Genomic DNA, 14,306 nt, shown 5'->3' with positions numbered 1-14,306 from the left:
GTGTCTGAGACACAAACTATTTATAGTCAGTCAAAAATAGTAGCATTATTTAAAACTTTGCGACAAAACTGGTAGTTAGTGGGCTATTTTTTGTCTGTGTTTCGTTTTGATGTTATCTTTTTTCTTCAACACATTTTTTTAAACTTTGAGCTTTATTTGGAATGTGTTTTAGTATAATATCTGAGTGCAGTAAATGAAATCCTGTTTGTTTGTTTTTATTATTGTTATTCTCATGTTGTCACTGACGTTGAGAAAAAGTATCACCCTCGCGATAAGAATTTTGCACACGATGCATGACGTTTCATATTGAACCACTTGAAGACGGAGAGGTGGCCCCGGAGCCCGGACGCACTGCTGAGGTGTGAAGAGGTTTGTGCCCTAAAAACATCCTAATTCCACATTTTCACTCGGTGTCAGTCGCCGTGCCAGTGTAAAAAAATAACCGTGGTGCCCCAGTCGGTGAATTTCTCAGTCCGTGTGAAAGACTGACCGCTGCGGTACCTACACACGAAAAGTAGCTTGATGAGTATCCAAAGTAGTGGAAGTTTGGAGGGGACGCCATCTTTGGTCCCAGCTCTCCACGTCCCCAACACGGACTGTGTTTTCAGCAACATACCACGGCAGGGGTGAAGGCCCAGGAAGGTATAGTGAAACGTTTCAACACGCATATGTCTCGTTTGGGTCATTTTGTGCAAAACGAGAGGGAATTGTGTGAAAACGACCGAGCAAATCTTGGTGGCGAAACCTGCTCGCTAGCTAAACGTTGCAGGAACGCATCAGCTCCAAAGTCCATTGAGCCTGTTTGGCTAGCTAGTAGCACTGAAGACACAGGACCGTCTCTCGGCTCAGGCCAGTGCAGTAACCTTAAGACAAATACGTGGACAATGGCGATAAACCTCTGCGAGGGCAGAAATGTGAACCGTTGTGGTCGGCGCATCTTCCATTAAACGTGCTGCTGGTAGAAGAGCAAACACCGGCCAGGTTGCCGATAGATGTAAAAAATGAATCAGTAAATGCAAGTAGAGGGATCAAACGATTTCTGGTTATGGTTATTGGTAGCAAGCAATGTATAGATGTGCATCGCATCGTTAGCAATCCTTTGTGTGTTGACTTGTGTTTATGTATCATCAGTGTTCACAGTATCTGCATAACTGGCGTTTTTTGTCATCTTATCGGTAGTCAACGGTCTTATATCGGCTTTTAACATGACAGTGTTTGTCCAACATTAAGCCTGTATGTGGTCTTTAAGAGATCCCTTGGCTATTGATGCTAATGTACTGGATGCTAGGTAGCCTTGTTTGACCTTACTCTAAGTATTACTAAGTGTTTATGTAGATGTCCCACAGATATGAAGGGACACTCATGGGACAGAAGCTGCTAGAGCTGTGCTGCATGCTAACCACCACGCAATCAAATGACTGTGTAGTTGTCACTTAGTGTTAATCATGCTTCCTTACACATCAGTGGCTTTTGCTGGATGTTGTAGTGATGGAGGACTTTACTCAGTTTTGGAGAAGCTTCTCCTTCTCTTTGTATTACCAATGCTACATACACTGATTGACATGAATGACTGATGGCTGCCTAGTAGTAAGACATGTGTTAATACTGAAACCACTGAGACTATTGTCAGTGCAGTTTCTTTTTAAGTTTAAATTGCCAGTGAATGAACTCAGATGGAAGTGGTCTACCAAGCATAAACCAGAGATTTTTAAAGACTTCCCAAGTGTCTGCCATAAACAGGTGGTCAGTCTGCTGAGCAGCATGGAGTTAAAATGACATCCACAGCTAGAGCTGTAAGGGTTCAACCACATGCTCCTGCAGGGGCTTGAATATAGATAATAGTTATGCAGGGAGTCCTTCATGTTTAAAAGTAAAGGAATTTGTTGAAAATCATTGCACAGCTCATATGCATTTATGTCGTGAAACTGGCATAAATATTATGGATGAAGTGCGATATACAATTTGGTTGTATTTCAGCAAGAAAAGATACTAATGAAAAGCAGCTCTAGAAAGGTTTTGAAAACTACAGATGATGTTTTTATTGGTACAATCAGAAATTAAATATTGTTGATTTACTAAATCCAACAGCCTTCTAGTACAGTGCAAAATTGTGAAATTATGATTTAACAATGCTAAACAGGTCATATATTTCCTACCTGTGTTGTACTTGTTAGTCCAACTGTAGTGAGAGGAAAGGGAAAAATACTCATTTGAATAGGCTGGAGATAAAGCTCGTGTGCTGCAGCCCTACACATTTAGTGCTGATGTATACTCATTACAAGAGTCTTTATAGTTTATGACAGAAAAAACACGCACATTATTTTTCAGATTTGTGTCTCTCAAATTGGTGCAAATACTGCATACAGCAGCTGCTCATATGGTTGTAGAAGGCATGCAACTGCAGTAGATGACTGTAAATTTGATTAGAAATCACAGACTCATCATGGGAAATTGGACAAGCTGCTTGTTTATTAGGTAGGGGAAATTGACTGGTGTCATATTAGTTATGAAGATTTGTTCTATTAACACACAACTCTGCTGAGTCTGTGAACACAGGAGGCAGTAACATTTAATGGGATTTTTAGGAGTCATCGAGCAGAAGTGTTAGCAAAGGGTAGTTTGCAATGTCACACTTCTGAATATGTGACTACTACCTCTGAATGAAGTGGTTATGGTGAAGTGTCGAAAGTGAAAAGGATGTAATGTAATTAAAACTGTCACTGTGATAGCAGGTTAGCTGGTGAACAAATGAATTTTATTCCATGGAAATTCATTTTGGTAGACCACATCATTGTTCTTTTATGTCTGGCTCTAACTTGACATGCAGATCGTAGTTATGATACACAGCACTTATGATTAACCAGTGTCATTCATCAGATACTCAAACTTTGGTTAGACAGGTACTGAATGCAACTTAGATTGTCTTTGCTTGTGTGGTGCTACACTGGTACTTCATTGTATTTGGTTTACTACTACTACTGATGTACAAAGTAGTATTAATAATGAGGACACTGTCAATAACTGCATCTTTTAGAAAAATACATCAATCACAGGCCTGAGTTGGTAAGTTGGTTGACTGGATCCGAACAGAAGTTGAGTTGTTAATAGCACAGTGATAATAAAAATATGATCAGACTTGAAAATGTAAATATATTTTGCACTTGGTTTTGTGAATGTCATTGATTGACTGGAAGGGAGTTTAATGGATAGGATGATGCTTAATGCTAGTTTTGGACACCCACTTAATCATCTTTTTTTAGTACTTATTTGGAAAATGGTGAGCCAGTATTATCCGGTGATAACTTACGGCAGACAATGTGTTTATGTTCGGGGATGTGGTGAATTTATTTTTGTTTAGCTATTGGTGCAACACCTTGCACAATCTGATGAACAGTAAAACTCTTGGCCCAAATTAAGTCCAGATTCAGTCAACTTCTAAGATGATTAGAGACTGCATGTGGAGGTGAAACTCTATGTGTGCACACTTTTGTTATTTGCATTTCTGAAATGGGTAAATTGACATTAAAGCAGTTCAAATAAATGGGCTGTTAAGACAACCACATTCTGATTACATCTGTTGTTTTCCTGAGCTTGAAGAGGTTTTTGTCTTTGCTTCATCATCTGTAATTTCTGTTTTGGTTGCACAACTGAATTGAGCTGATGTTCCTTTTGCCTCACACTTAGCTGGAACCACATTTATCTTGAGAGTATTAAATAGTTTTATGACGTTCTTTTTCCAGTCCGCAAGGCATGTTTCGTGGTGTGGTATGGTACTAGTATGTTTTTAGTTAATTGTTAGACCAGCTACATAGGCAGCTGTTATAGTTGATAGGTGTGTGGCTTTAGGTGGTAATTAAGAGGTATGTTTGCACATTTATCATTGTATTAATCTTTGTTTGACTACACGCAGGCTTTATTCTTAGCTCCAATAATTCTAAACAATTACACGTAGTTCCTTGATGTGTTACGTTTCCCTCCTCTTCAATGGATTTAAAAAATCCCCACCTACTGTAAGCTTACAGTGCCAAGGCTCCATAGCCATTTCAAAATGGTTGTCTCATTAAAGCACAGGTTTGTGAGCAGGCACCTCTGTGTCTGCAGCAACACTGAAGCCCAAGGAGCTCCTGTATCATTCCCACAGGAGCACAGTGTTCAGCATTGCCTAGCAGTTGAAACATGGCTCTTGGATTCGCATGGCAATATCGTTTGTGGTGTAGAAATGCCTGTTAGTAATATTAAGCTGATGCTTCTAGATTTAGTCATTGCATCAGGAGTAAACGTAATGAAAACTTGCTTAGCTCTTTATAGCTAAATAAATGCATAGATACCTGTCATGGAAATGCAACTAAGCACTTGGCATACATTTGGTCTCAGCTTATATTCTGGTCTAGACTGAGATACTGTCACCTGTCAGGCTTTAAGTCATAAATCATAACTCTACTCTGAAGCTCACAGATACTGTGTCATCTGCTCTTGAGTGGGCATTCAAAGGCTTCAATTAATCTGATCCTTGAATAACTAAGACATACTGTAAATTGTTGCTAATCCTCCCAGGAGCCATGGAGGAGCTGCACAGCCTGGACCCCCGGAGACAGGAGCTGCTGGAGGCACGTTTCATGGGCGGGGTCAGCGGCAGCACTGGGGGCAGCACGGGCAGCACAAGTGGGGGAACCAAAGTGAGTCAATATTTAGCCAGACAAGTGTCCTCAGTGAGTGTTACGTAATAATTACCAGTCAAAATAAAGTATTTAGTGTGTATTTGGAGTTTTACACAAATGTATTAATTGTTTTAATGAATATATGTGGAGTTTTACACAATGTTGTTTATTATATTAATATTTTTCTTTTAGGGATTGACCAATAATGAATGTTCAAATCACAGTTTTGGAAGTATAGGATCCTCGAGCGACAAGGAATCCGAGGTACATGTCTAAATCTTTTCTGCTTTCAAACTTACATGGACCAGAATAATTATTACACACATAGCATATTTAGTATACATCATTTATATACTGTTTTATTTTGTTTACACAGCTATTCCATATTCTTTCTTATGCCAAATTTGAGTTTTCCTTTACAGAAAAGCAGATCTCCACATTAGCAACCTTACAAAATATCATCTGAACTCTGTCTTGTTGTGATTATCTGTGTATACATAATGGGTACACTTTATTATCATGATTAAAGCAAAGCATATGCGTCCACTGCCAATAACTGCATTGAAATAATCAGAGATAACTCTTAATTTGCCTGTTTTCTCCATTAATCTTAAAAATATTTATATTATCTACAAAATGGTCTATATCATCATTTGTGCTAGTTGGTGAGATGGTTTGGGATTAGCTGAATGTACGTTTGAGCCGAGTTGGATGGATAGTTATGAAATGGGCTGTCAGAAACAGACTTGAATTATGACTTACTTGCATACCACATATTATTTTGTATGTGTCCTTGAAAAAAAAAACACTTTTTAAAATCATGAATCTGTTGGTAATGATATGCTGATATAATAAAACCTCTTTTTCTTAAACAGAATCTGGTGGTTAAAGCCACATGATCTCTGTCATGGTTGTCGTCTCATACCCTTTTCCCTTTCTCGTTTAATAGGGGTCTGATGTGAAAAGAGGCAGTTCTCCTGCTTATTCGGTGAGTTTATAATCAGCGCTGAAAATGGTTAGCCTTTAAAGGCTGCTGCTGTTTGTAATTCTGAAGGTGGTTAACGTAAGTGAAACCTGCAGTATGCTGTGATCCTCCTGGGTTAAGGAATTATGCCAAACAAAGTGCCATTAAATAAAAAAGAAGGATGGGGTTTGCTTAAGAGCTCACTAAACAACCAGATTTTCTCCATCAAAAATATTGGGTTGTATCTGTTGTTGACAGTTGAATGCATGTGTTTGAATAATTCAGAATACACTTTGATTGTCCCAAAACTAATTGTAGATCTATTGCTGGCAGCACAGGTGTTCACTAGATTTAGATGAAGGCTAAAGATAACAACTAAGGTCGGGAAACTACAGAAAAACCCAACTGATGTGTAATTTCAGTTGGAGAAAGTAAAGACATCAAAAGAAAGTCTCTAATACAGCTCAACTCAACCATGGTAACTGTGCTCATATATAGATCATAATTCTTTATCATTACTATCCAGTGGGAACAAAAACATCACCCCTACAGAGAGAACACTGCAGCAGTCTAGATAAAGGATCGGAATGGCTTTGTTGTGTTTTCATCATATTATAAGATGCTATTAAATTAAAAATTATCTTTCAGACCCCAGAGAAGAAACAGTCTGAAACAACCAGAGGCAGAAAAAGGAAACCTGAGATCCAATCAGAGAGCAGCCAAGGTGAGTGCCTTTTTGTAGACCTGGTTGTGTTTTTGACTCTTGGTTATTGCAGTATTTCTTCAAAATATTTTAATAAATCACCACACTCTTTTTTTTCTCTACAGGAAAATCAATTGTCCGGGGACCCAAAATAAGTGATTATTTTGATGTAAGTCTGGTGTAAGATGTTTGATATACTCAAAGGAAATGTGGAGTAAAAAGTGTGCTATATTAGCGTTTGTTAAACATCTTTGGCAAAATACATATTTTGACTTTTGCACTAATGCAGAATAAAATGAAAGAATGGCAGGTCCAGGTTACCAGATGTTAGGCAGCAGTTAGACTTTCCCTGTCTCTGTTTTGTAGTTTCAGGGAGGAAATGGCTCCAGTCCTGTGAGAGGTCTCCCACCGATGATTCGTTCACCCCAGAACTCACATTCCCACTCTGCTCAGGGCACTGCTGTAAGTTATGCTGAAGCCTGTAATCAAAGCTTTGTAACACCATCTGATGTTGCCCTGTATTTAAACACGTGACATGTGTCCTTTTGCAGGTTAGACAAAATAGCTCATCTCCTACTAGTCTGTCTTTTGGGGACCACATGACGCATCCAAAGCAACTCGCAGTCAAATTTGTTCAGGTGAGAAAAGACTGTTGATAGTCCAACACCGAAGACATTTTGTTTTTGCTCTAAAGACACATTAGTGATTTACTTTTTTTTTTATCAGGTTTTTTAACAACTTCTTTTGTTTTTCCCCCACTCTAGACTGACCTTACAGTGTTGAAATTGGCTGCCCTCGAAAGCACTAAGAATCTAGACCTTGAGAAGAAAGAGGGGCGAATAGATGACTTGTTAAGGGTAAGAAGACAATCTCTTCTGTTTACTGCCTCGCAGAAAAGCCTGACTGGGCTAGGATAGTAAGGTGATCAACAAAGCTTGCCAGAGTATTGTTTTGTAATTTTAAAAAAACAACATTAATTTCCGTGGTCTGTCAGCATTCTAAACATACATTTTGATGTGAATTTTTGGTGAACTACAGGGTAATTTGTATGTTTGCTGATGTAAAAAAAATTTTTTCTGCTTCACAGGCAAACTGTGATCTCAGGAGACAGATAGACGAGCAACAAAAATTACTTGAAAAGTTCAAGGAACGCTTGAATAAATGCATCACCATGAGCAAGAAGTTGCTTATAGAAAAGGTAAATGTATAAATGTTTGTCTGTATCCTGCATTTTACGTTTTTATTTGTTACCTGCATGCAAATCTATATTTTGTATTTCTTTTCAGAGCACCCAGGAGAAGCAGGCCTGCCGGGAGAAGAGCATGCAGGATAGACTACGTTTAGGCCATTTCACTACAGTGAGACATGGGGCCTCATTCACAGAACAGTGGACAGATGGCTATGCTTTCCAAAACCTTGTCAAGTGAGAATCTTTAATTAAATTGTTTGTGTTCCTATCTGTTATGTACCCTACTGCGCATGTTCATTGTGTTATGTACCCTTCTGCGCATGTTCGCCGTGAGTGTTGCCTGTGTGCGAGTAAAGTCGTGTGTAACTTTCAGTCGTCGTCGTCGTGATTATTATGAGCTAACATTGGTAGCAGAGGATGGCCGCTGGTAATTATAAAGTTCCGCCAGCGTTTGATGATAAAAAATCTTACGAAAGCTGGAAAAATGAAGTTGACATCTGGAGATTAGTAACGGACTTGGACAAGAAGAAGCAGGCACTGGCAGTTGCCTTGACGCTAACAGGAAAAGCGAGGGACAGTGCACTGGAAATAGCCGCAGCGGATTTAACAAAGATGATGGAATGACTATTGGACTCTGAAAAACACAGAGTTGGACTCTGTGTTTTTAAAAGAAGAAAAGGACCGTCAATACGAAGCGTACACGGAGTTTGACCGAATAAGTAAGAATGATCACGTTTCAATGGCAGATTACATTATTGAGTTTGACCGAAGGTACAACAGGAGCCGGCAGTTTCGAATGGAGCTTCCCGACGCGGTGTTAGCATTTAAGTTGCTAGACACTGCAAGACTTACCATGAAAGATAAACAGTTGGCCCTTACTGCTTGTCTGACCCTTACTTTTGATAACATGAAGTCCGCCGTAAAGCGGATATTTGGCGACAGTACGCCGCGGGGCGGCGCTGATGCAATGCAGGTGAGCAGAGATACAAGTGAAGCTGCTTACTACACAAAGTTTGCCGGCAGAGGAGACAGGAGGTCAAGACTGCAACACCAAGCAGCTGCTCCAAGTACAAATCCACTCGACAGACATGGTAGAAGAACAAGATGTGCCATTTGTCAGAGCTTGTATCACTGGGCGAAGGATTGTCCCCACAAGAATGAACATGCGCAGTAGGGTACATAACACTATCATATCAAACCGCAATGCAGGGTAACAGTAACAGACTACAAAGTTATGCACACGTGTCTATCCAGCTGTGATATTTGTTGATGCTGCCTATGGTTATTTTGCGATATAAATACAAGCGAAATACAAATCATATTGTAATCCCATGTCCATCAACAGACAGCAAGAGTGGATAAACCAACAGCGAGAGGACATTGAGAGGCAGAGAAAACTTCTAGCCAAGAGGAAACCTCCATCCTCCAGCAACTCCCAAGCACCAACCACAAACTCAGAGCCAAAGCAACGCAAAACCAAGGCAGTGAATGGAGCAGAAAGCGATCCCTTTCTAAAACCCAGCCTACCTCAGCTGTAAGTCCAGCTTTAATGATTTTTTGGTTTACATAGTTAAAAATGCATTGCAAAACACAAATTTAAATACTGTATAATCTTTTTTTTTTTTTTTTTTTCTCCCAAAATTTCTTTCATCCTGAAAAGGCTGACTCTAGCAGAGTACCATGAACAGGAAGAGATCTTCAAACTGCGACTTGGACATCTCAAGAAGGTTTGTCAAATGTTGAAAATTCTAAACGGAAACAACAGCTGTTCAGTAGTTTCAAATTAGTCATTTATCCAATGGCCAATTATTATGTACAATAAACACATTACTTACATAATATATATTGTGCAAAAATGTATATACACACACAAATACATATCCAATCCAATCCTCCTGTTTCCTGAGTAAAACAACTTTTCTTTTCATATAAATCACCCAAAGGACGTGGTGAGCATGTACTTTGTCGATTTATTCATTGTTTTCTTGATGAATAAGCATTACAGGAAGCCCCTGACAGACTATACCAAGTCAGCCGTTAATATTTAATTCAGAGCTAGTCGTCTGTGTACAAGTGGATTTTGATGAACTCCTCTCCTTGTAGTCAGTATTCTAAAGTTCCTTCTGTGCGGTTGCATGTTTGCGTGCTTGAATCATTTATAGGAAGAAGCTGAGATCCAGGCGGAGCTGGAGCGTCTGGAGAGAGTCCGCAACCTTCACATTCGGGAGCTGAAGAGAATAAATAACGAAGACAGCTCCCAGTGAGTCTGAATCAATTTCTTTGACAGATACTGCATTGACATTGGAACATGATGTACATGCAAGGCCAGTATCCTCATCCATGGCTGTATTATAAGTAATACTCTGCCCATTGACTCATGTTTTGTTAAACTGCTCATGTGCTGGTACCACATAGTTAATGTTTAAGGACTTGTCATTGACACATAGTTTTGTATCTGTAATTTTTATTGTTTTCTGTACCCGTTTTTTTCCATCTAAAGATTTAAAGATCACCCAACGCTGAATGAACGATATCTGCTCCTACACCTTCTGGGGAGAGGAGGCTTTAGTGAAGTTTACAAGGTAAGTTACTGTGCCATGCAAAAGTATTTGCCCCTCTACAGAAATCTTCTATTTCTGCATATTTTTCACGCTTAAATATTCCAGATTATGAAACTAATATTTACATTTCTTTAATATTATACAGAGATAACCAACAAAATGCCGTTTTGGAGAATTATTGAAAACCTGTATCACCCCTGTAAAAAAGTAATTGCCCCCTAAACTTATAAACTGGTTGGGCAAACTTTGGAAGCAACAACTGTAGTTAAATGTTTTGGATAGCTTGTGATCAGTCTTTTACATCGCCATGGGGGGATTTTGATGGTATATGAACATAAACTGCCCTTACAGGTCTTCCCACAGCATCTCAATTGGATTCAAGTCCTGATTTTGACATGACCACTCCAAAACCTTCATTTTGTTCTTTTTGAGCCACTCAGAGGTAAACATGATTGTGTACATTGGGTCATTGTCATGCTGCAGAACCCATTTGTACTTGAGCTTTAGATCATGGTCTGATGGATGGATGTTCTCTAAGAGAATTTTCTGATAGAGAGCTGAATTCATGGTTCTGTCAATTATGACAAGTCGTCCAGGTCCTGTGGAAGCAAAGTCCACCAGATGTAATGGGACCTATGTCCTCCAAAAAGTTCCATGTTTGACTTATCAGTCCACCCGGATGTTGTTCCAAAAATCTTGAGGCTCCTCTAGATATTTGATTTGCAAATGCCTCATGATCCTTAATGTTCTTTTGGTCAGTAGTGGTTTGAACCTTGCAACTTTCCCATGGATGCCATGTTAGCCCAGTGTCTTCCTTGTTGTGGAATCATGTAAACGGATCTTAACTGATGCCAGTGAGGCCTGCAGATCTTTTGATGCTCCTCTGGGTTCTTTTGTGACCTCCTGGATTAGATAGTGACACACTCTTGGACAAATTGTGGTAGGCTGGCCTTCTGGGAACATTCACCACTGTTTCATGTTTTCTCCATTTGTGGACAGTGTCTCTCACTGTGGTTCTCTGGAGTCCCAGAGCCTTAGCAATGGCTTTGTCACCCTTTCCACACTGATAAATGTCAATGACTTTGTATCGTATCTGTTCTTGAATCTCCTTAGAATGTGGCATCGTGTGCTGCTTTTTGAGACCCTTTAGCTGCTTCACAATGCCTGACAGGTTCTGTTCCCTGATGTTTAGATTCAAGAATCCTGGCAGTAATCATATGTGCATGTGGCTGGTAAAACTGAACCCAACTGCCAAATTAACTTGGGCATTTGGTAGATTGGTAGCTATTGGCAATTACTTTTTCACATTGGGCAATGTGGGCTGGACAGAATTTTTTCTTTCAACAAATAAAATCATTTAAAAACTGCATTTTTGTGTTTTCTTGGGTTATCCTTGTCTTACATTAAAATTAGTTTGATCTGAAACATTCAAGTGTGGCAAAAATAGAAGGCTTCTGCACGACACTGAACTGTTTCCCATGATTTACAAAATGAAAAATACTTAGTTGGTGGTGCTTTACAAGTGTAAGACACCTTCTGTGTGTGTGTTTTGTAGGCTTTTGACTTGATTGAACAACGATACGCTGCTGTGAAAATCCACCAACTTAACAAGAACTGGAGGGAGGAGAAAAAGGAGAACTATCACAAGTATGTTTCATATTTATGTATGGTCTGTGTGGGACTATGTACCACATATTGTACTCCATAATTATTGCTTTGAACGTGGTGACACACTTAGAAAACCATTTTCATTGTTTGTAGCTTCCAGTGCATTGTACATTCTCCCCATAGCCCCCACTGTCTGGGTATCAGCAACAGCATGTTCCTTTTTTGGTTGCCAATAGTGGTATAAATACTGTTCTTTCCACAGGCATGCGTGTCGAGAATACCGAATACACAAGGAGCTGGACCATCCCCGGATTGTGAAACTTTACGACTACTTCTCACTGGACACAGACACGTTAGTTACTCGCCGCATTCCTCTTCATGCATTTTCATCTCCTTTCAGTTGGTTTCTGTTAGATGTGGGCTGTAATTCTTATTAAGTCTCTTATCTGCCTGATAGATTTTGCACCGTCATGGAGTACTGTGAGGGCAATGACTTGGATTTCTACTTGAAGCAGCATAAGCTAATGTCTGAGAAAGAGGCACGGTCCATAGTCATGCAGATTGTGAATGCACTAAAATACCTGAATGAAATCAAACCCCCCATCATCCATTATGACCTTAAACCAGGTAAACCACACCCTTCTGTACACCTGACTCAGTGCACACTCACCGTTGTAGTGCTGACTTAATGTGCTTTGATTTCAAGGTAATATCTTGTTGGTGGACGGTACAGCCTGTGGGGAAATCAAAATCACTGACTTTGGTCTGTCCAAAATCATGGATGATGACAACTATGGTGTGGATGGGATGGACCTGACATCACAGGGTGCAGGGACCTATTGGTGAGAAGAAATGCTCCACACATACAGAAATCAAAATATCCCGCTTAGAAACATACTCTGTTATGAGCAAATATCTGGCAATAAAAATGTTATCTAAACAGAAGTGCAGGTTATAGAAGTCATAGTTTAGTATGTCGTCCAAAAGGTAGAAACAGTTTTTTTTTTTTCTGATGCCAGGTACTTGCCTCCTGAATGTTTTGTGGTCGGCAAAGAACCTCCAAAGATCTCCAATAAAGTGGACGTGTGGTCAGTGGGTGTCATTTTTTTCCAGTGTCTGTATGGAAGGAAGGTAAGGATGACAATAGATTTTTTTTTTTTTGATTAATTTATTTTTGGTGTCTCATGCCTGATGATAAAGCACTGTTCCTCTTTTTCAGCCTTTTGGCCACAATCAGTCACAACAGGACATCCTGCAGGAAAACACCATCCTCAAAGCTACCGACGTTCAGTTCCCTGTAAAGCCTGTTTCCAGTAACGAAGCGAAGGTAGGAGAACGTGCAAACAGCTTTTAAAATGTCACAGATTATCAAGAAAAAGTCTATCTTCAAACTTGTTCATTTTGAATGCTGTTCCTTCCTCTTCAGGCTTTCATAAGGCGGTGCCTGGCGTACAGGAAGGAGGACCGGATTGATGTTCACCAGCTGGGAAGTGACCCCTACCTGCTCCCCCACATGCGGAGATCAAGCTCCTCTGGAAATCTGCAGATGAGTGCTGCTGGCTCAAGCCCAGCCTCCTCCAGTATCATCTCATATTGACAGTTTCAAACTGTGACAGAAGGGCAAACCGATGACTGAAGCCAGGGCTACGGAGCTTATCAAACGCTTGGGCTCATAACGGGAGGAACAGTCCGCAACAGAAGGAGCAGGACACAGTTTGGGAGATCTCACCTGGCCTCCTCTGACCTGTGCCAGGCTTCTACCTGTTAACCAGGGCTTGATCAATGGAGGGATGTTTTAAAGGACTTGGGTAAATGGACCTTTTTGAGGGTCTGACAAAAGCACTGAAACTGACTACATACCTTGAAGAAAATGTGACTGGTCACTCAGACGTTGCAGATGGATAAAGCCTTAAAGGGCCGAAGGGAGACTTGGCAGCCCACCATTTAGATGAAATAACGTGGTCCTGCCAGGGTGCAAATGATTCAGCTGCTAGAAGTTAATTTACTGTGAGGAGAGGACAGTCATTGTTAAGTAGAACTACAAAGATTTCACTATTGATTTGGATAAATGTTTTGTTTTTCACAATGTTAGGCTTTAATTTGAGTTACTTAGCCATGAGAATGTAATGTGTAGCATACAAGTGGCATCTAGTGTCATGTAGGTCGGGGCAGCATACTTAAGTTTAATGCACAAAGTAACCAAATGTAGAAAAATGACAATGTATAAAAACCCTATGCAGGAATATTAATTAACAGATAAATTGGAATCTGTATATGCTGTACAGGTGAATTTTCAAATTTTGAGTTGCAGCAGTAATATGTACAAAGAGTTAAAATTTCCCAGTGTAAAACTTGTTTCCTGGAGTGGTTTCATTTTTGCTGCTTTGTTGCTCTTACTTTTTCAAGGGCTGTATGTTCCACTTCGGGTACAAATTGTACAGTTCTGCTAAGAGTGAATAATAAATGCCAGGAAACTTTTTCTCCCAGTGAATGGTATTGTAGATCATCACCTGATAATACACTTTTAAAATATTGTACTATAATTTTAGGGTGCAATCTGCCAGCTTCTTTTTCCTGAGATTATACTGACACCCTCTGGGTATCACTGGTACTACAGTGTTGC

The 14,306-nt window shown here is 39.9% G+C and overlaps 1 protein-coding gene across 1 annotated transcript; it reads left to right on the top strand.

The window, feature by feature from the left end:
- The first annotated feature begins 314 nt into the window (after positions 1-314).
- tlk1a (tousled-like kinase 1a) lies at positions 315-14,169 on the top strand. Its single transcript, XM_022213207.2, is given in 24 exon segments — positions 315-564; positions 566-604; positions 606-642; positions 4,555-4,676; positions 4,851-4,922; positions 5,608-5,646; positions 6,271-6,346; positions 6,451-6,494; positions 6,692-6,787; positions 6,877-6,963; positions 7,090-7,182; positions 7,413-7,523; positions 7,612-7,748; positions 8,860-9,048; positions 9,175-9,241; positions 9,677-9,774; positions 10,015-10,096; positions 11,631-11,722; positions 11,946-12,035; positions 12,141-12,310; positions 12,390-12,525; positions 12,703-12,814; positions 12,903-13,010; positions 13,110-14,169. Coding segments are annotated over 24 exon segments (2,310 nt in total). The 5' UTR covers positions 315-522; the 3' UTR covers positions 13,281-14,169.
- The last annotated feature ends 137 nt before the right edge of the window (positions 14,170-14,306 follow it).

The sequence above is a fragment of the Acanthochromis polyacanthus genome, chromosome 14, assembly GCF_021347895.1.
Source record: "Acanthochromis polyacanthus isolate Apoly-LR-REF ecotype Palm Island chromosome 14, KAUST_Apoly_ChrSc, whole genome shotgun sequence".
Lineage (NCBI taxonomy): Eukaryota > Metazoa > Chordata > Actinopteri > Pomacentridae > Acanthochromis > Acanthochromis polyacanthus.
Note: the sequence above shows the minus strand (reverse complement) of the source record. Positions and strands in the feature narration are given on the sequence as shown.